The sequence below is a fragment of the Amphiura filiformis genome, chromosome 17 (genome assembly GCF_039555335.1).
Source record: "Amphiura filiformis chromosome 17, Afil_fr2py, whole genome shotgun sequence".
NCBI lineage: Eukaryota > Metazoa > Echinodermata > Ophiuroidea > Amphilepidida > Amphiuridae > Amphiura > Amphiura filiformis.
Window position 1 is genome coordinate 38,290,926 of NC_092644.1, and position 21,934 is coordinate 38,312,859.

The 21,934-nt window shown below is 37.0% G+C and overlaps 1 protein-coding gene across 1 annotated transcript in view; it reads right to left on the minus strand.

Moving 5' to 3' along the window:
- The window catches only part of LOC140137200 (coiled-coil domain-containing protein 150-like), a 116,010-nt gene that overhangs the window by 19,367 nt on the left and 74,709 nt on the right, over window positions 1-21,934 (minus strand). Inside the window, 5 exon segments of the mRNA XM_072158852.1 lie at window positions 2,772-2,908; window positions 2,910-3,083; window positions 3,862-4,039; window positions 6,616-6,707; window positions 12,771-13,206. Coding sequence (XP_072014953.1) covers window positions 2,772-2,908; window positions 2,910-3,083; window positions 3,862-4,039; window positions 6,616-6,707; window positions 12,771-13,206 — 1,017 coding nt within the window.

Below are 21,934 nucleotides of genomic sequence, written 5' to 3' on the forward strand. Positions count from 1 at the left end.
GCATGGACTGACCCTATTAGAAACTACCTTTCCTCAGTGTCATTTTTAACAAATAAGTACTAATTTAGAATGTTTAATTCAAGAATTATAATTAGTACAAAAATATATTAATTAGGACTAATTAAGTTTCAAACAAAGACGCGATCCACAAAAGGGTGGGTTTACATTCACGTCTGTTTTGGCATGGACTAACCCCATTAGAAACTACCTTTCCTCAGTGTCATTTTTAACAAATAAGTACTAATTTAGAATGTTTAATTTAAGAATTATAATTAGTACAAAAACATATTAATTAGGACTAATTAAGTTTCAAACAAACACGCGATCCACAAAAGGGTGGGTTTACATTCACGTCTGTTTTGGCATGGACTGACCCCATTAGAAACTACCTTTCCTCAGTGTCATTTTTAACAAATAAGTACTAATTTAGAATGTTTAATTTAATTTAATTTGATCAAAAGAATTATAATTAGTACAAAAATATATTAATTAGGACTAATTAAGTTTCAAACAAAGATGCAAAGTGGTGGAGCGAGGACATGGATACCATGTAATGTCTATGAGAGGATTGAGGAGCCTGAGCTCATTTTTATTTTTTTGGAAAAGAATAGTTAGAACTGTTAAATATGGTTTGATTTGAAAGCCTAATGAATGTTATTTCATTCATTAATCATATTCAGTCATTAATTTTGTTTAATCATGTTTACATGTACTCACTGAGAACCGCAAGTCACAAGAATCACAATTTTTCCCTATAATAATTTTTTCACTACACACAAATGCCAAGATTTTGAGTCACAATGCACGTTTGGCTTTAAATTGTTGTATCTTGAGAATTACACACCCTAAGATGGTCAATTATAAATTTTTGGAAAGCTTTTTACCACATGGATGCAGTTTACATAAATAAACTGAGCTCAAAAAGAAACTTAAAATTTTTCACAAGGTCATATCTTGAAATCCTGTCCATCAGATTGGACCAAAATTGCACACAGATTTACTTCAATACTCTACTCTTAACACATGTCAGTAACCAAGCAGTTATCCAACTGACACAACAGCAAAATGCACTGACATGGGACAGCTTCCACATTCACAGCCCCGCCCTGTTTCATGAAAAAAGTGTATGAAAAGCAGAACCTTTTTATCATCTGTGCAAGGATCTTGTGTGCATTCTCAGATTTTTTGTCCGGGTGCCAAATGTTGGGCTGTGAAAGTGAAGGAAGTCCAGGAAGCTGTCCCATGACAGTGCATTTTGCTGTTGTGTCAGTTGGACAACTGCTTGGTTACTGACATGTGTTTTGAGTAGAGTATTAAGGTAATCCTGTGTGTAATTTTGGTTCATTTTGATTGACAGTATTTTAAGATATGACCTTGTGATTCACAAGTTGTAAAAATTATAAGTTTCTTTTTGAGCTCAGTTTATGTTCAAAAATGCAAAACATTCATTACATTATTTTTTCACACTCTGTATCACTATTCACTACTTTGGTCAATCATAACATAGCAAAACTATACATTTTATTAAAGCTCATAGTGTGGCCTGTAAGAAAATTAGATTTCTTTTGAGGTGTTGTTTCATAACAGTAGCAAATGCAATAAATTACCAATTTACCAGTAAAAATCATGGTTCTTTCATGATATCACACTATATATTTTCTTACGCACCTTGCTTTCCAAAAATGTATACTTTTACTGCAATTGGGTCTTTAGTTTTAAAGATACATTTCAAAAACCAAAAATATATGGGCAAGATTTAGTGATGAAACAAAAATTATGACAACTTCAAGATGCATGGCCATATGATGCATAGTACCTATAAATTAATTAACAAGAAGCGCAGTTGGCCCAAATGGGGGCGTTGGTCATGCAGTTGCGAGGTCTGTCAGACAAGTGGAGCTGACACAGGACTAAACTGCACATTGCACTTGAAGCCCCTTACAGTGGTTTATGCAACCTCCACATTAGATTTATGACTTTAATCCTCTCAGGCAGACATTTTGAAAATTGAGTTTTTATGATCACTACATTGCTCAGTTCCTAAGGTTACTGATATGAAAATCTGTAAGTTTATAGCATACTTGGTTGCAAAGGTATGAACATTTTATAATGTCCATGTTTTATTTTTTTTACTCCCTATATTTGCCCATATCTCGATTTCATTATTGCCGACTTGTACCCACATTCAAGTTTTGTGTTTTGTATAAGAGGTGAGACAAGCAGGGTTTAGTGGTATATAAATACAACATGTTTTGAGGGGAAGTAGTCAAAACTACTGGTCCCGAGGTGTTGGATGATTTGGCTACTAACGCGTCGGGAAGTAGCCAAATCCAACACCAACATCCAACACCTTAACATGTTTGGTATCATCATATTGTAGTATGCAATCTAAGTCCAAAAAAAAGATTGTTTGCTTGTCCTCCACAACTTTTTCAGAATTGGGTCGGTCAGGATTTTTTTAAAATATTTTTTTTAAAGGTCATAGCCAAAACATGACTGTATGCCTTTAATTAGCTTAATAAATAGCCAAAATATTTGTGAATTGGGATATTTTTCTACTGTATACCACTTCATTAATGTTTTTAAAAACAGTTTAGAAGTGTGTTTAAAAACATTTATGGAATTTCCAAAATTAGAGTCTGTATTCATTTGTACAGGGAAAAAACAAACAAAAAATTTCCAGATTTTCCAGATTAAGGTCGGTCAGTGAAGGACAAGCAAACAATCTTTTATTTTTGGCCTAATACTCCTCGCCTCCCAAAAAATCTTACTTTGAATGACTAGACATTTCCTGTTGTGCTTGCGATACAGCCTTCAATTCCTTCTCCATCTTCTTCATCTGTGTCACAAACGATGTGATAGTTTTTGCTTGTTCCCTATTCTTGGCCACATACTCCTTGTTGGCTTTTTTCCATCTCCACCAGTCGTTGCTGGATGGCAGCCATTTTGGATGAGGATTCTTCATTAGTTTTCTTCATGTGGTGGTAGTGTTCCAATTGTGTCTTTTGGGATCGTATTCGATTAGTTTGTTTGGATATGCTTTCTTCGAATTTAGAGAGCTTCTTTTCTAGATCTGTATTGTTCTGGATAAAAAACAACAAGGTTTGTTGATACTTGATGGGAAACCACATAAAAGCATTTTAATTATTTTTTTTAACTTGATACTTATTGTAATTAATGTGGGACTTCCAGCATGAAAACATTTTCAGACTCAGGATTTTCACAGGCATTGATACTGAATAAAAGAATCAAAAAGGTTAATTAATTTGCACTTATATTAAAATGAAGATGAAAACATGCCATTAATAACTAAAAAACTTGTCTTGTCTTGTCATGTCTGTTACTGCACAAAATACCTGGTGTGGCTATCAGCGTACAGATCATGCATCGCTTGATAACATAAAATTTTCTTCTCAATTTAATAAGCTCCCACCCCACTCAAGAACGGCATTTGTTTATATTTTGAGAGCATGCACATGTGTCATAGGTTACGTAACGGGGCGCGTTTTGTGTCATAGGTTATGTGATTGCTCAAGCTGGTGCACAGTATGGGGTTGAGATTGTTGATGGTTACTGATGTAAACAAAGATTTCCGTTTTGAAGTTGTGTCAAAAGTCTTCTTTTGGACCAAAAAAATTGTCCACATCTATTGAAACTATAACCCAAATAATTTTATAATTCTTCACAGCTCATTCTGAGTCCAATAACAACCCCAGATTCAGGAAAATCGCATTACTAATTTTCTAAGTTTATAATAAATAAGTCTTTATTTCAGACCTGTGAATGTAACAATGTGTTAATTTTCTTTTCTACATCAAATTCAAAAAAGCTTTCTTTCTTGCTGTAGTCTCACACACATACCCGAGTCATATCAACCAATTTGCAGTTCAACATTTCATTCTGACCCTTGACCTCTACCAGCTCTCGTTGTAGTCTTTTATTACCAGCCTGTTTCCTGCTTAATACTTGGTCTCGTAACTTTGCTAATCTCTCTTCATACTCCTCCTGGACATCATGAACAGACTTTTTATCCTCTGACCTGTATCAAAAGGGAACACCAAGTGGAAGTTAAGAAAGCCAACAAGAAAAGTTTACTCGGTCAGAACGTAGGGCATATCGGATCATATCGCAAGGTCTAGAGAGGAGTACAAAGAGGAGTACAAAGAACATGAAAAGAAGGCACTTATTTCCTAAGTCACATATATGACTCACTTTTGAAGACTGAAAGTAAAGACTACTCAAAACCGGAAGCCAGTTTCCCGGGAAAGTGGATCAGATGATCACATCTGATAAAATCCTTCGACGAGATGGACGAAATATTAGTAAGTAAAATATTACTGGTTTTGTCAAGCAAAATTACTAATTGATTTGATGTTACAAACCTGATGAATCTATTCACTGAGATTTGAATCCTATAAATCTGAGCATAAGGGCATCAGATGTTGTATCTTTGTGTAGAAAAATCTCATAAGGATTTCGGACATTTGCTAGAAAGGTAAGATGGAGTGGCAACCCCAACTTAGCAAAGTTATAATAATAATTCAGCCAATGCTCAGACATCACCTGTACTTTTTAGCTGGATCACATAAAACGGTCATCTTACTCCAATTTCAAAGTGTTGCAACAAACAAACACAAACAAACAAATATGCAACATGTCTCTTCTTTTCCAAGTCATTCCTTTGTCTTTTACAGCAAACTGTAACGGGCTATTCAGTAGTATTACCTTGCTTGTTGCAATAGTTGATATTCATAACTCTTCTTCTTCCAGTCATTCCTTTGTTTTTCTACAGCAGCCAATAGCTGACCATTAGTTTGTATCAGCTCATCTAGTGTAAGTCCTAATTGTATCTTGTCTTACCTTGCTTGTTGCAATAGTTGATATTCATAACTCTTCTTCTCCAAGTCATTTCTTTGTTTTTCTACAGCAGCCAATAGCTGACCATTAGTTTGTATCAGCTCATCTAGTGTAAGTCCTAATTGTATCTTGTCTTACCTTGCTTGTTGCAATAGTTGATATTCATAACTCTTCTTCTCCAAGTCATTCCTTTGTTTTTCTACAGCAGCCAGTAGCTGACCATTAGTTTGTATCAGCTCATCTAGTGTAAGTCCTAATTGTATCTTGTCTTACCTTGCTTGTTGCAATAGTTGATATTCATAACTCTTCTTCTCCAAGTCATTCTTTTGTTTTTCTACAGCAGCCAGTAGCTGACCATTAGTTTGTATCAGCTCATCTAGTGTAAGTCCTAATTGTATCTTGTCTTACCTTGCTTGTTGCAATAGTTGATATTCATAACTCTTCTTTTCCAAGTCATTCCTTTGTTTTTCTACAGCAGCCTGTAGCTGATCATTAGTTTGTATCAGCTCATCTAGTGTAAGTCCTAATTGTATCTTGTCTTACCTTGCTTGTTGCAATAGTTGATATTCATAACTCTTCTTTTCCAAGTCATTCCTTTGTTTTTCTACAGCAGCCTGTAGCTGACCATTAGTTTGTATCAGCTCATCTAGTGTAAGTCCTAATTGTATCTTGTCTTACCTTGCTTGTTGCAATAGTTGATATTCATAACTCTTCTTCTCCAAGTCATTCTTTTGTTTTTCTACAGCAGCCTGTAGCTGACCATTAGTTTGTATCAGCTCATCTAGTGTAAGTCCTAATTGCATCATGTCTTACCTTGCTTGTTGCAATAGTTGATATTCATAACTCTTCTTTTCCAAGTCATTCCTTTGTTTTTCTACAGCAGCCTGTAGCTGACCATTAGTTTGTATCAGCTCATCTAGTGTAAGTCCTAATTGTATCTTGTCTTACCTTGCTTGTTGCAATAGTTGATATTCATAACTCTTCTTCTCCAAGTCATTCCTTTGTTTTTCTACAGCAGCCAGTTGCTGACCATTAGTTTGTATCAGCTCATCTAGTGTAAGTCCTAATTGTATCTTGTCTTACCTTGCTTGTTGCAATAGTTGATATTCATAACTCTTCTTTTCCAAGTCATTCCTTTGTTTTTCTACAGCAGCCAGTTGCTGACCATTAGTTTGTATCAGCTCATCTAGTGTAAGTCCTAATTACATCATGTCTTACCTTGCTTGTTGCAATAGTTGATATTCATAACTCTTCTTTTCCAAGTCATTCCTTTGTTTTTCTACAGCAGCCAGTTGCTGACCATTAGTTTGTATCAGCTCATCTAGTGTAAGTCCTAATTACATCATGTCTTACCTTGCTTGTTGCAATAGTTGATATTCATAACTCTTCTTCTCCAAGTCATTCCTTTGTTTTTCTACAGCAGCCAGTTGCTGACCATTAGTTTGTATCAGCTCATCTAGTGTAAGTCCTAATTGTATCTTGTCTTACCTTGCTTGTTGCAATAGTTGATATTCATGACTCTTCTTTTCCAAGTCATTCCTTTGTTTTTCTACAGCAGCCTGTAGCTGACCATTAGTTTGTATCAGCTCATCTAGTGTAAGTCCTAATTACATCATGTCTTACCTTGCTTGTTGCAATAGTTGATATTCATAACTCTTCTTTTCCAAGTCATTCCTTTGTTTTTCTACAGCAGCCAGTTGCTGACCATTAGTTTGTATCAGCTCATCTAGTGCAAGTCCTAATTGTATCTTGTCTTACCTTGCTTGTTGCAATAGTTGATATTCATAACTCTTCATTTCCAAGTCATTCCTTTGTTTTTCTACAGCAGCCTGTAGCTGACCATTAGTTTGTATCAGCTCATCTAGTGTAAGTCCTAATTGCATCATGTCTTACCTTGCTTGTTGCAATAGTTGATATTCATAACTCTTCTTTTCCAAGTCATTCCTTTGTTTTTCTACAGCAGCCTGTAGCTGACCATTAGTTTGTATCAGCTCATCTAGTGTAAGTCCTAATTGCATCTTGTCTTACCTTGCTTGTTGCAATAGTTGATATTCATAACTCTTCTTCTCCAAGTCATTTCTTTGTTTTTCTACAGCAGCCTGTAGCTGACCATTAGTTTGTATCAGCTCATCTAGTGTAAGTTCTAATTGCATCTTGTCTTACCTTGCTTGTTGCAATAGTTGATATTCATAACTCTTCTTTTCCAAGTCATTCCTTTGTTTTTCTATTAGCAGCCAGTAGCTGACCATTAGTTTGTATCAGCTCATCTAGTATAAGTCCTAATTGTATCTTGTCTTACCTTGCTTGTTGCAATAGTTGATATTCATAACTCTTCATTTCCAAGTCATTCCTTTGTTTTTCTACAGCAGCCTGTAGCTGATCATTAGTTTGTATCAGCTCATCTAGTGTAAGTCCTAATTGTATCTTGTCTTACCTTGCTTGTTGCAATAGTTGATATTCATAACTCTTCTTCTCCAAGTCATTCCTTTGTTTTTCTACAGCAGCCAGTAGCTGACCATTAGTTTGTATCAGCTCATCTAGTGTAAGTCCTAATTGTATCTTGTCTTACCTTGCTTGTTGCAATAGTTGATATTCATAACTCTTCTTCTCCAAGTCATTCCTTTGTTTTTCTACAGCAGCCAGTAGCTGACCATTAGTTTGTATCAGCTCATCTAGTGTAAGTCCTAATTGCATCATGTCTTACCTCGCTTGTTGCAATAGTTGATATTCATAACTCTTCTTTTCCAAGTCATTCCTTTGTTTTTCTACAGCAGCCAGTTGCTGACCATTAGTTTGTATCAGCTCATCTAGTGTAAGTCCTAATTGCATCTTGTCTTACCTTGCTTGTTGCAATAGTTGATATTCATAACTCTTCTTCTCCAAGTCATTTCTTTGTTTTTCTACAGCAGCCTGTAGCTGACCATTAGTTTGTATCAGCTCATCTAGTGTAAGTTCTAATTGCATCTTGTCTTACCTTGCTTGTTGCAATAGTTGATATTCATAACTCTTCTTTTCCAAGTCATTCCTTTGTTTTTCTACAGCAGCCAGTAGCTGACCATTAGTTTGTATCAGCTCATCTAGTATAAGTCCTAATTGTATCTTGTCTTACCTTGCTTGTTGCAATAGTTGATATTCATAACTCTTCATTTCCAAGTCATTCCTTTGTTTTTCTACAGCAGCCTGTAGCTGATCATTAGTTTGTATCAGCTCATCTAGTGTAAGTCCTAATTGTATCTTGTCTTACCTTGCTTGTTGCAATAGTTGATATTCATAACTCTTCTTCTCCAAGTCATTCCTTTGTTTTTCTACAGCAGCCAGTAGCTGACCATTAGTTTGTATCAGCTCATCTAGTGTAAGTCCTAATTGTATCTTGTCTTACCTTGCTTGTTGCAATAGTTGATATTCATAACTCTTCTTCTCCAAGTCATTCCTTTGTTTTTCTACAGCAGCCAGTAGCTGACCATTAGTTTGTATCAGCTCATCTAGTGTAAGTCCTAATTGCATCATGTCTTACCTCGCTTGTTGCAATAGTTGATATTCATAACTCTTCTTTTCCAAGTCATTCCTTTGTTTTTCTACAGCAGCCTGTAGCTGACCATTAGTTTGTATCAGCTCATCTAGTGTAAGTCCTAATTGCATCTTGTCTTACCTTGCTTGTTGCAATAGTTGATATTCATAACTCTTCTTCTCCAAGTCATTTCTTTGTTTTTCTACAGCAGCCTGTAGCTGACCATTAGTTTGTATCAGCTCATCTAGTGTAAGTTCTAATTGCATCTTGTCTTACCTTGCTTGTTGCAATAGTTGATATTCATAACTCTTCTTTTCCAAGTCATTCCTTTGTTTTTCTACAGCAGCCAGTAGCTGACCATTAGTTTGTATCAGCTCATCTAGTATAAGTCCTAATTGTATCTTGTCTTACCTTGCTTGTTGCAATAGTTGATATTCATAACTCTTCATTTCCAAGTCATTCCTTTGTTTTTCTACAGCAGCCTGTAGCTGATCATTAGTTTGTATCAGCTCATCTAGTGTAAGTCCTAATTGTATCTTGTCTTACCTTGCTTGTTGCAATAGTTGATATTCATAACTCTTCTTCTCCAAGTCATTCCTTTGTTTTTCTACAGCAGCCAGTAGCTGACCATTAGTTTGTATCAGCTCATCTAGTGTAAGTCCTAATTGTATCTTGTCTTACCTTGCTTGTTGCAATAGTTGATATTCATAACTCTTCTTCTCCAAGTCATTCCTTTGTTTTTCTACAGCAGCCAGTAGCTGACCATTAGTTTGTATCAGCTCATCTAGTGTAAGTCCTAATTGCATCATGTCTTACCTCGCTTGTTGCAATAGTTGATATTCATAACTCTTCTTTTCCAAGTCATTCCTTTGTTTTTCTACAGCAGCCAGTTGCTGACCATTAGTTTGTATCAGCTCATCTAGTGTAAGTCCTAATTACATCATGTCTTACCTTGCTTGTTGCAATAGTTGATATTCATAACTCTTCTTCTCCAAGTCATTTCTTTGTTTTTCTACAGCAGCCAGTTGCTGACCATTAGTTTGTATCAGCTCATCTAGTGTAAGTCCTAATTGCATCTTGTCTTACCTTGCTTGTTGCAATAGTTGATATTCATAACTCTTCTTTTCCAAGTCATTCCTTTGTTTTTCTACAGCAGCCTGTAGCTGACCATTAGTTTGTATCAGCTCATCTAGTGTAAGTCCTAATTACATCATGTCTTACCTTGCTTGTTGCAATAGTTGATATTCATAACTCTTCTTCTCCAAGTCATTCCTTTGTTTTTCTACAGCAGCCAGTTGCTGACCATTAGTTTGTATCAGCTCATCTAGTGTAAGTCCTAATTGCATCTTGTCTTACCTTGCTTGTTGCAATAGTTGATATTCATAACTCTTCTTTTCCAAGTCATTCCTTTGTTTTTCTACAGCAGCCTGTAGCTGACCATTAGTTTGTATCAGCTCATCTAGTGTAAGTCCTAATTACATCATGTCTTACCTTGCTTGTTGCAATAGTTGATATTCATAACTCTTCTTTTCCAAGTCATTCCTTTGTTTTTCTACAGCAGCCTGTAGCTGACCATTAGTTTGTATCAGCTCATCTAGTGTAAGTCCTAATTGCATCTTGTCTTACCTTGCTTGTTGCAATAGTTGATATTCATAACTCTTCTTCTCCAAGTCATTTCTTTGTTTTTCTACAGCAGCCTGTAGCTGACCATTAGTTTGTATCAGCTCATCTAGTGTAAGTTCTAATTGCATCTTGTCTTACCTTGCTTGTTGCAATAGTTGATATTCATAACTCTTCTTTTCCAAGTCATTCCTTTGTTTTTCTACAGCAGCCAGTAGCTGACCATTAGTTTGTATCAGCTCATCTAGTATAAGTCCTAATTGTATCTTGTCTTACCTTGCTTGTTGCAATAGTTGATATTCATAACTCTTCATTTCCAAGTCATTCCTTTGTTTTTCTACAGCAGCCTGTAGCTGACCATTAGTTTGTATCAGCTCATCTAGTGTAAGTCCTAATTGTATCTTGTCTTACCTTGCTTGTTGCAATAGTTGATATTCATAACTCTTCTTCTCCAAGTCATTCCTTTGTTTTTCTACAGCAGCCAGTAGCTGACCATTAGTTTGTATCAGCTCATCTAGTGTAAGTCCTAATTGTATCTTGTCTTACCTTGCTTGTTGCAATAGTTGGTATTCATGACTCTTCTTTTCCAAGTCATTTCTCTGTTTTTCTACAGCAGCCAGTAGCTGACCATTAGTTTGTATCAGCTCATCTAGTGTAAGTCCTAATTGTATCATGTCTTACCTTGCTTGTTGCAATAGTTGATATTCATAACTCTTCTTTTCCAAGTCATTCCTTTGTTTTTCTACAGCAGCCAGTTGCTGACCATTAGTTTGTATCAGCTCATCTAGTGTAAGTCCTAATTGCATCTTGTCTTACCTTGCTTGTTGCAATAGTTGATATTCATAACTCTTCTTCTCCAAGTCATTCCTTTGTTTTTCTACAGCAGCCTGTAGCTGATCATTAGTTTGTATCAGCTCATCTAGTGTAAGTCCTAATTGTATCTTGTCTTACCTTGCTTGTTGCAATAGTTGATATTCATAACTCTTCTTCTCCAAGTCATTCCTTTGTTTTTCTACAGCAGCCAGTAGCTGACCATTAGTTTGTATCAGCTCATCTAGTGTAAGTCCTAATTGTATCTTGTCTTACCTTGCTTGTTGCAATAGTTGGTATTCATGACTCTTCTTTTCCAAGTCATTTCTCTGTTTTTCTACAGCAGCCAGTAGCTGACCATTAGTTTGTATCAGCTCATCTAGTGTAAGTCCTAATTGTATCATGTCTTACCTTGCTTGTTGCAATAGTTGATATTCATAACTCTTCTTTTCCAAGTCATTCCTTTGTTTTTCTACAGCAGCCAGTTGCTGACCATTAGTTTGTATCAGCTCATCTAGTGTAAGTCCTAATTGCATCTTGTCTTACCTTGCTTGTTGCAATAGTTGATATTCATAACTCTTCTTCTCCAAGTCATTCCTTTGTTTTTCTACAGCAGCCTGTAGCTGACCATTAGTTTGTATCAGCTCATCTAGTGTAAGTCCTAATTGTATCTTGTCTTACCTTGCTTGCTGCAATAGTTGGTATTCATGACTCTCCTTTTCCAAGTCATTCCTTTGTTTTTCTACAGCAGCCAGTAGCTGACCATTAGTTTGTATCAGCTCATCTAGTGTAAGTCCTAATTGTATCTTGTCTTACCTTGCTTGTTGCAATAGTTGATATTCATAACTCTTCTTCTCCAAGTCATTCCTTTGTTTTTCTACAGCAGCCTGTAGCTGACCATTAGTTTGTATCAGCTCATCTAGTGTAAGTCCTAATTGTATCTTGTCTTACCTTGCTTGCTGCAATAGTTGGTATTCATGACTCTTCTTTTCCAAGTCATTCCTTTGTTTTTCTACAGCAGCCTGTAGCTGACCATTAGTTTGTATCAGCTCATCTAAGTCCTAATTGTATCTTTTCTTACCTTGCTTGTTGCAATAGTTGATATTCATAACTCTTCTTTCCAAGTCATTTCTCTGTTTTTCTACAGCAGCCAGTAGCTGACCATTAGTTTGTATCAGCTCATCTAGTGTAAGTCCTAATTGTATCTTGTATTACCTTGCTTGTTGCAATAGTTGATATTCATAACTCTTCTTCTCCAAGTCATTCCTTTGTTTTTCTACAGCAGCCTGTAGCTGACCATTAGTTTGTATCAGCTCATCTAGTATAAGTCCTAATTGTATCTTGTCTTACCTTGCTTGTTGCAATAGTTGATATTCATAACTCTTCTTCTTCTCCAAGTCATTCCTTTGTTTTTCTACAGCAGCCAGTAGCTGACCATTAGTTTGTATCAGCTCATCTAGTGTAAGTCCTAATTGTATCTTGTCTTACCTTGCTTGTTGCAATAGTTGATATTCATAACTCTTCTTCTCCAAGTCATTCCTTTGTTTTTCTACAGCAGCCTGTAGCTGACCATTAGTTTGTATCAGCTCATCTAGTGTAAGTCCTAATTGTATCTTATAAGATTTGATTTAAATCTGGTCAACCAGACATACCTATTTTTGACGGACGAACCGGACGCTATGCGACTGAAACCTTCAGTCTTCAGCTGGGTTGTGATGCAAATGACCTTGAGTACCGGACACTTCCGGTATTGATGACAATCGACGAGGAATGTCCTTTATGATTCGGTCCCAGCCGTGTGACAGCTTGGCCCGGACGCCTCCCCAGGTTGAGAGATGGTTGCTCGCTCTCACCCAGATAGCCTCTTTCACACCCCGCTCAAACCAACGCTGCTCACGGTCAAGAATACGGACGTCCTTGGTGTCAAAATGGTGTCCGCTGGCTTTTAGCCGCAGACAAACCGCTGAGTCGTTACCACCTGAGCTGGCTCTGCGATGTTGTAGCATGCGGTTGTGAAGAGGTTGGGCGGTTTCTCCAATGTAGGAGTCCTGACAGGCTTGTTCCTCCGAACAGCGTGCATTTCAGAGACCACACCACTGATCCTACCCTTAGGCTGTTTGTCCTTGGGATGCACTAAGGACTGGCGGATAGTGTTTGTGGGTTTAAAATGAGTGGTGATCCCGTGGTCGGTAAATTCTTTTGAGTTTCTCAGACAAGTCACCGTGGTATGGGATAGTGATGCTTGTAGTTTTCCCCGTGCCTGATTCGAGCTCGTGGCAGCTGTTTTAGTGTTGTCCTTGTTCAGGGCCTTATTTATAGCCCAGTCCTGGTAACCACAGTTACCCAGAGCTTTGCGCAGGTGCTGATATTCCGTGATCTTGTCGGAGTCCTTAGTAATGATGGAATCAGCTCTGTGGAACAAGGTGTTAACCACGCCTAGTTTCTGAATTAGCGGGTGATTGGAACCGAATTGTAGGTACTGGCCGTGTGTGTCTGTTTTCGATAAACAGACACAGTAAGGGAGCGATCAACTTCCACGGACACTAGACAGTCGAGAAAAGCGAGTTTGTTGTCCGACAAACCTTCCTGCGTGAACTTGATATGTGGATCAATTTGATTGATGTGGTTGAAAAACCTGTCAAGTTCATTAGATTTGATTATGATGAATGTATCGCCCACGATCGATACCATCTAGAGGCGCTATACCAGGAAACGATGACAGAGCAATGCGTTCAAATCTTTCCATATACAAGTTTGAAATTATCGGTGACACAGGCGATCCCATGGAACATCCATGACGTTGTTGGTAAAATTGCCGCTGTATGTAAAGTAGGTATTGTCTAGGCAGAGACTAAGTAAATCACATAATTGATCAGGCGATAAGGCTGTCCGCTCATGAAGAGTAGTGTCCTGAGACAGAACTTCGCGAACCGCTGAGACTGCGTCCTTCGGAGGATGCTCGTAAAGGGCGGTAACATCGAAGATGTTATAGTCTCATCCGGTGCCAACGATAGGCCTTGGATTTTATCCGAAAAATCCTTAGAGTTCAGAATATGGTGGTCCGATAGGCCAACCACAGGACCTGAAAACTCTCGCCAAATATTTGGCGATGTTATAATAACTGAGCCGATACTGCTCACGATCGGACGTAAGGGGATGGTGTCCTTGTGAACCTTCGGGAGGCCGTAAAAACCTGGGATGGTTTCAGATGTCGGGGACAGCTGATGTTTTAACTTGAGATCAATTGACCCATTTTTCTCAAGTTCACCAAGTTTAGAAGTCAACTTCCGCTTTATACCACTCGTTGGATCTTTTCTGAGAGGAGTGTAAGTTTTAGCATCGTCTAACAGTGCTTTAGCCTTCTGATCATAGTCTTTGCTATTTAAAACCACAGTGCAACGGCCCTTATCAGCCGGAAGGATCGTGATGTTTTCATCCTTCTTTAAGCTTTCTAGCGCACTAAATTCATTTTTGCTCAGATTATATTGAGGTGGTTTGGCACTTTTAATACTGGCACTCACTCGCGAACGTAATTCTTCCGCTTTATCTGGCCCGATAGAAGCTCCTCTGATCGCCGATTCAGTGGCAGTGATAATGTCAGTGACCTGAATTCGCTTAGATGCAACCGCGAAATTTAGTCCCTTTTCAAGTAAACTTTGCTCACTTACCGAGAGTTTTCTATCCGATAAATTTCTCACCCATCTATCTTTGATGTTAGGATCAATTAAGCTCTCTTTTTGTCTCCAATTCCTATCTTTATCGGCACGTGAAACCGCTGCAAGCCTGCCGAATTTCTCTACCTGTCTAGATTTTGTTGTTTCGTGTTGTGTTAGCTGCGCATGCTCAGTGAACTGCGTGACCCTGTTGTTTATCTCCGTTGGCAACCGAAAGCACCCAACTCATGGGAAATGTCAGATTTCTTGTTGTTTAAATTCTTGATCGTAAAATTAACCTGTCTAACTCTCTCGTTTAACAATTTGCGTTCAGCACTGTGAATGATCTTCTCCGCACGCGATCCCTTGATATTAGAACTGAGTCTCGCGCACGGGTATCACATCAGCCTGTAAACACCGGAGGTTGAATCGTAAATGGTTGCGATAATTCGCTACTTTCCTCGACGTTTTCTCAAGGTCCTTTGTTAGTTTAAGGCAATCCTTGCCGTATTCCTTACGAATCAAACTGTGTAGACTCTCATTCATCTGGGTATGTTGAAATAGGAATCATAAAGGACATTCCTCGTCGATTGTCATCAATACCGGAAGTGTCCGGTACTCAAGGTCATTTGCATCACAACCCAGCTGAAGACTGAAGGTTTCAGTCGCAACGCCGGTTCGTCCGTCAAAATAGGTATGTCTGGTTGACCAGATTTAAATCAAATCTTATTTCAACATACCCAGATGAATGAGAGTCTACACAGTTTGGTTTACAGTCTAATTGTATCTTGTCTTACCTTGCTTGTTGCAATAGTTGATATTCATAACTCTTCTTTTCCAAGTCATTCCTTTGTTTTTCTACAGCAGCCTGTAGCTGACCATTAGTTTGTATCAGCTCATCTAAGTCCTAATTGCATCTTGTCTTACCTTGCTTGTTGCAATAGTTGATATTCATAACTCTTCTTTTCCAAGTCATTCCTTTGTTTTTCTACAGCAGCCTGTAGCTGACCATTAGTTTGTATCAGCTCATCTAGTGTAAGTCCTAATTGCATCATGTCTTACCTCGCTTGTTGCAATAGTTGATATTCATAACTCTTCTTTTCCAAGTCATTCCTTTGTTTTTCTACAGCAGCCTGTAGCTGACCATTAGTTTGTATCAGCTCATCTAAGTCCTAATTGCATCATGTATTACCTTGCTTGTTGCAATAGTTGATATTCATAACTCTTCTTCTCCAAGTCATTTCTCTGTTTTTCTACAGCAGCCTGTAGCTGACCATTAGTTTGTATCAGCTCATCTAGTGTAAGTCCTAATTGTATCTTGTCTTACCTTGCTTGTTGCAATAGTTGATATTCATAACTCTTTTTCTCCAAGTCAATCCTTTGTTTTTCTACAGCAGCCAGTAGCTGACCATTAGTTTGTATCAGCTTAGGCCCTTCGCACTTGATTATTAGTTTCCTGTTTACCGCCCGCATCCAAAATTGAAAATCTCAAAATAATTAATTATTTTATTTTTATTTCTAATTTTCTCCTTTTAACAACTTCTACTTGCCATTTTCTGACTTTAATAATATCAACAATAATGATGAACGAACAAAGAGTACAACTCCACCTTCATTTATTTATAAAATCAAATATTGTTGTAAAATAATTAAATGCCCGCCCTAGTCAAAACGAGTCAATAGTTGCTTGTAATAGTTCAAACTAAATAAAGAAAATAAAAGATAATTAATAATTAAAAGTCACCTCGTCCCTTTTTCAAAATCTTTAACAGGAAACTAATAATCAAGTGCGAAGGGCCTTATCAAGAATAAGTCCTAATTGTATCTTGTCTTACCTTGCTTGTTGCAATAGTTGATATTCATAACTCTTCTTCTCCAAGTCATTCTTTAGTTTTTCTACAGCAGCCAGTAGCTGACCATTAGTTTGTATCAGCTTAGGCCCTTCGCACTTGATTATTAGTTTCCTGTTTACCGCCCGCATCCAAAATTGAAAATCTCAAAATAATTAATTATTTTATTTTTATTTCTAATTTCTCCTTTTAACAACTTCTACTTGCCATTTTCTGACTTTAATAATATCAACAATAATGATGAAGCGAACAAAGAGTACAACTCCACCTTCATTTATTTATAAAATCAAATATTGTTGTAAAATAATTAAATGCCCGCCCTAGTCAAAAGCGAGTCAATAGTTGCTTGTAATAGTTCAAACTAAATAAAGAAAATAAAAGATAATTAATAATTAAAAGTCACCTCGTCCCTTTTTCAAAATCTTTAACAGGAAACTAATAATCAAGTGCGAAGGGCCTTATCAAGAATAAGTCCTAATTGTATCTTGTCTTACCTTGCTTGTTGCAATAGTTGATATTCATAACTCTTCTTCTCCAAGTCATTCCTTTGTTTTTCTACAGCAGCCTGTAGCTGACCATTAGTTTGTATCAGCTCATCTAGTGTAAGTCCTAATTGTATCTTGTCTTACCTTGCTTGTTGCAATAGTTGATATTCATAACTCTTCTTCTCCAAGTCATTCCTTTGTTTTTCTACAGCAGCCTGTAGCTGACCATTAGTTTGTATCAGCTCATCTAGTGTAAGTCCTAATTGTATCTTGTCTTACCTTGCTTGTTGCAATAGTTGATATTCATAACTCTTCTTTTCCAAGTCATTCCTTTGTTTTTCTACAGCAGCCAGTAGCTGACCATTAGTTTGTATCAGCTCATCTAGTGTAAGTCCTAATTGTATCTTGTCTTACCTTGCTTGTTGCAATAGTTGATATTCATAACTCTTCTTTTCCAAGTCATTCCTTTGTTTTTCTACAGCAGCCTGTAGCTGACCATTAGTTTATATCAGCTCATCTAGTATAAGTCCTAATTGTATCTTGTCTTACCTTGCTTGTTGCAATAGTTGATATTCATAACTCTTCTTCTCCAAGTCAGTCCTTTGTTTTTCTACAGCAGCCAGTAGCTGACCATTAGTTTGTATCAGCTCATCTAGTGTAAGTCCTAATTGTATCTTGTCTTACCTTGCTTGTTGCAATAGCTGATATTCATAACTCTTCTTCTCCAAGTCATTCCTTTGTTTTTCTACAGCAGCCAGTAGCTGACCATTAGTTTGTATCAGCTCATCTAGTGTAAGTCCTAATTGTATCTTGTCTTACCTTGCTTGTTGCAATAGTTGATATTCATAACTCTTCTTCTCCAAGTCATTCTTTTGTTTTTCTACAGCAGCCAGTTGCTGACCATTAGTTTGTATCAGCTCATCTAGTGTAAGTCCTAATTGTATATTGTCTTACCTTGCTTGTTGCAATAGTTGATATTCATAACTCTTCTTCTCCAAGTCATTCTTTAGTTTTTCTACAGCAGCCAGTAGCTGACCATTAGTTTGTATCAGCTCATCTAGTGTAAGTCCTAATTGTATCTTGTCTTACCTTGCTTGTTGCAATAGTTGATATTCATAACTCTTCTTCTCCAAGTCATTCCTTTGTTTTTCTACAGCAGCCAGTAGCTGACCATTAGTTTGTATCAGCTCATCTAGTGTAAGTCCTAATTGTATCTTGTCTTACCTTGCTTGTTGCAATAGTTGATATTCATAACTCTTCTTTTCCAAGTCAGTCCTTTGTTTTTCTACAGCAGCCAGTAGCTGACCATTAGTTTGTATCAGCTCATCTAGTGTAAGTCCTAATTGTATATTGTCTTACCTTGCTTGTTGCAATAGTTGATATTCATAACTCTTCTTTTCCAAGTCATTCCTTTGTTTTTCTACAGCAGCCTGTAGCTGACCATTAGTTTGTATCAGCTCATCTAGTGCAAGTCCTAATTGTATCTTGTCTTACCTTGCTTGTTGCAATAGTTGATATTCATAACTCTTCTTTTCCAAGTCATTCCTTTGTTTTTCTACAGCAGCCAGTAGCTGACCATTAGTTTATATCAGCTCATCTAGTGTAAGACCTAATTGTATCTTGTTTTACCTTGCTTGTTGCACAAGTTGATATTCATAACTCTTCTTTTCCAAGTCATTCCTTTGTTTTTCTACAGCAGCCTGTAGCTGACCATTAGTTTATATCAGCTCATCTAGTGTAAGTCCTAATTGCATCACATCTTACCTTGCTTGTTGCAATAGTTGATATTCATAACTCTTCTTTTCCAAGTCATTCCTTTGTTTTTCTACAGCAGCCTGTAGCTGACCATTAGTTGGTATCAGCTCATCTAGTGCAAGTCCTAATTGCATCACATCTTACCTTGCTTGTTGCAATACTTGATATTCATAACTCTTCTTTTCCAAGTCATTCCTTTGTTTTTCTACAGCAGCCAGTAGCTGACCATTAGTATTAGTTTGTATCAGCTTATCTAGTGTAAGTCCTAATTGTATCTTATCTTACCTTGCTTGTTGCAATAGTTGATATTCATAACTCTTCTTTTCCAAGTCATTCCTTTGTTTTTCTACAGCAGCCTGTAGCTGACCATTAGTTTATATCAGCTCATCTAGTGTAAGTCCTAATTGCATCACATCTTACCTTGCTTGTTGCAATAGTTGATATTCATAACTCTTCTTTTCCAAGTCATTTCTTTGTTTTTCTACAGCAGCCTGTAGCTGACCATTAGTTTGTATCAGCTCATCTAGTGTAAGTCCTAATTGCATCACATCTTACCTTGCTTGTTGCAATACTTGGTATTCATAACTCTTCTTTTCCAAGTCATTCCTTTGTTTTTCTACAGCAGCCTGTAGCTGACCATTAGTTTGTATCAGCTCATCTAGTGTAAGTCCTAATTGTATCTTGTCTTACCTTGCTTGTTGCAATAGTTGGTATTCATAACTCTTCTTTTCCAAGTCATTCCTTTGTTTTTCTACAGCAGCCAGTAGCTGACCATTAGTATTAGTTTGTATCAGCTCATCTAGTGCAAGTCCTAATTGCATCACATCTTACCTTGCTTGTTGCAATAGTTGATATTCATAACTCTTCTTTTCCAAGTCATTTCTTTGTTTTTCTACAGCAGCCTGTAGCTGACCATTAGTTTGTATCAGCTCATCTAGTGTAAGTCCTAATTGCATCACATCTTACCTTGCTTGTTGCAATACTTGGTATTCATAACTCTTCTTTTCCAAGTCATTCCTTTGTTTTTCTACAGCAGCCTGTAGCTGACCATTAGTTTGTATCAGCTCATCTAGTGTAAGTCCTAATTGTATCTTGTCTTACCTTGCTTGTTGCAATAGTTGGTATTCATAACTCTTCTTTTCCAAGTCATTCCTTTGTTTTTCTACAGCAGCCAGTAGCTGACCATTAGTATTAGTTTGTATCAGCTCATCTAGTGCAAGTCCTAATTGTATCTTGTCTTACCTTGCTTGTTGCAATACTTGATATTCATAACTCTTCTTTTCCAAGTCATTCCTTTGTTTTTCTACAGCAGCCTGTAGCTGACCATTAGTTTGTATCAGCTTATCTAGTGTAAGTCCTAATTGTATCTTGTCTTACCTTGCTTGTTGCAATATTTGATATTCATAACTCTTCTTTTCCAAGTCATTCTTTTGTTTTTCTACAGCAGCCAGTAGCTGACCATTAGTATTAGTTTGTATCAGCTCATCTAGTGTAAGTCCTAATTGCATCACATCTTACCTTGCTTGTTGCAATAGTTGATATTCATAACTCTTCTTTTCCAAGTCATTCCTTTGTTTTTCTACAGCAGCCTGTAGCTGACCATTAGTTTATATCAGCTCATCTAGTGCAAGTCCTAATTGCATCACATCTTACCTTGCTTGTTGCAATAGTTGGTATTCATAACTCTTCTTTTCCAAGTCATTCCTTTGTTTTTCTACAACAGCCTGTAGCTGACCATTAGTTTATATCAGCTCATCTAGTGTAAGTCCTAATTGCATCACATCTTACCTTGCTTGTTGCAATAGTTGGTATTCATAACTCTTCTTTTCCAAGTCATTCCTTTGTTTTTCTACAGCAGCCTGTAGCTGACCATTAGTTTATATCAGCTCATCTAGTGCAAGTCCTAATTGCATCACATCTTACCTTGCTTGTTGCAATAGTTGGTATTCATAACTCTTATTTTCCAAGTCATTCCTTTGTTTTTCTACAGCAGCCTGTAGCTGACCATTAGTTTATATCAGCTCATCTAGTGTAAGTCCTAATTGTATCTTGTCTTACCTTGCTTGTTGCAATAGTTGATATTCATAACTCTTCTTTTCCAAGTCATTCCTTTGTTTTTCTACAGCAGCCAGTAGCTGACCATTAGTATTAGTTTGTATCAGCTCATCTAGTGTAAGTCCTAATTGCATCACATCTTACCTTGCTTGTTGCAATAGTTGATATTCATAACTCTTCTTTTCCAAGTCATTCCTTTGTTTTTCTACAGCAGCCTGTAGCTGACCATTAGTTTGTATCAGCTCATTTAGTGTAAGTCCCAATTGTATCTTGTCTTACCTTGCTTGTTGCAATAGTTGATATTCATGACTCTTCTTTCCAAGTCATTTCTGTTTTTCTACAGCAGCCTGTAGCTGACCATTAGTTTGTATCAGCTCATCTAGTGTAAGTCCTAATTGTATCTTGTCTTACCTTGCTTGCTGCAATAGTTGATATTCATAACTCTTCATTTCCAAGTCATTCCTTTGTTTTTCTACAGCAGCCTGTAGCTGACCATTAGTTTGTATCAGCTCATCTAGTGTAAGTCCTAATTGTATCACATCTTACCTTGCTTGTTGCAATAGTTGATATTCGTAACTCTTCTTTTCCAAGTCATTCCTTTGTTTTTCTACAGCAGCCTGTAGCTGACCATTAGTTTGTATCAGCTCATTTAGTGTAAGTCCTAATTGTATCTTGTCTTACCTTGCTTGTTGCAATAGTTGATATTCATAACTCTTTCTTTTCCAAGTCATTCCTTTGTTTTTCTACAGCAGCCAGTAGCTGACCATTAGTTTGTATCAGCTCATCTAGTGTAAGTCCTAATTGTATCTTGTCTTACCTTGCTTGTTGCAATAGTTGATATTCATAACTCTTCTTTGCAAGTCATTCCTTTGTTTTTCTACAGCAGCCTGTAGCTGACCATTAGTTTGTATCAGCTCATTTAGTGTAAGTCCCAATTGTATCTTGTCTTACCTTGCTTGTTGCAATAGTTGATATTCATGACTCTTCATTTCCAAGTCATTCCTTTGTTTTTCTACAGCAGCCTGTAGCTGACCATTAGTTTGTATCAGCTCATTTAGTGTAAGTCCCAATTGTATCTTGTCTTACCTTGCTTGTTGCAATAGTTGATATTCATAACTCTTCTTTCCAAGTCATTTCTGTTTTTCTACAGCAGCCAGTAGCTGACCATTAGTTTGTATCAGCTCATCTAGTGTAAGTCCTAATTGTATCTTGTCTTACCTTGCTTGTTGCAATAGTTGATATTCATAACTCTTCTTTCCAAGTCATTTCTGTTTTTCTACAGCAGCCTGTAGCTGACCATTAGTTTGTATCAGCTCATCTAGTGTAAGTCCTAATTGTATC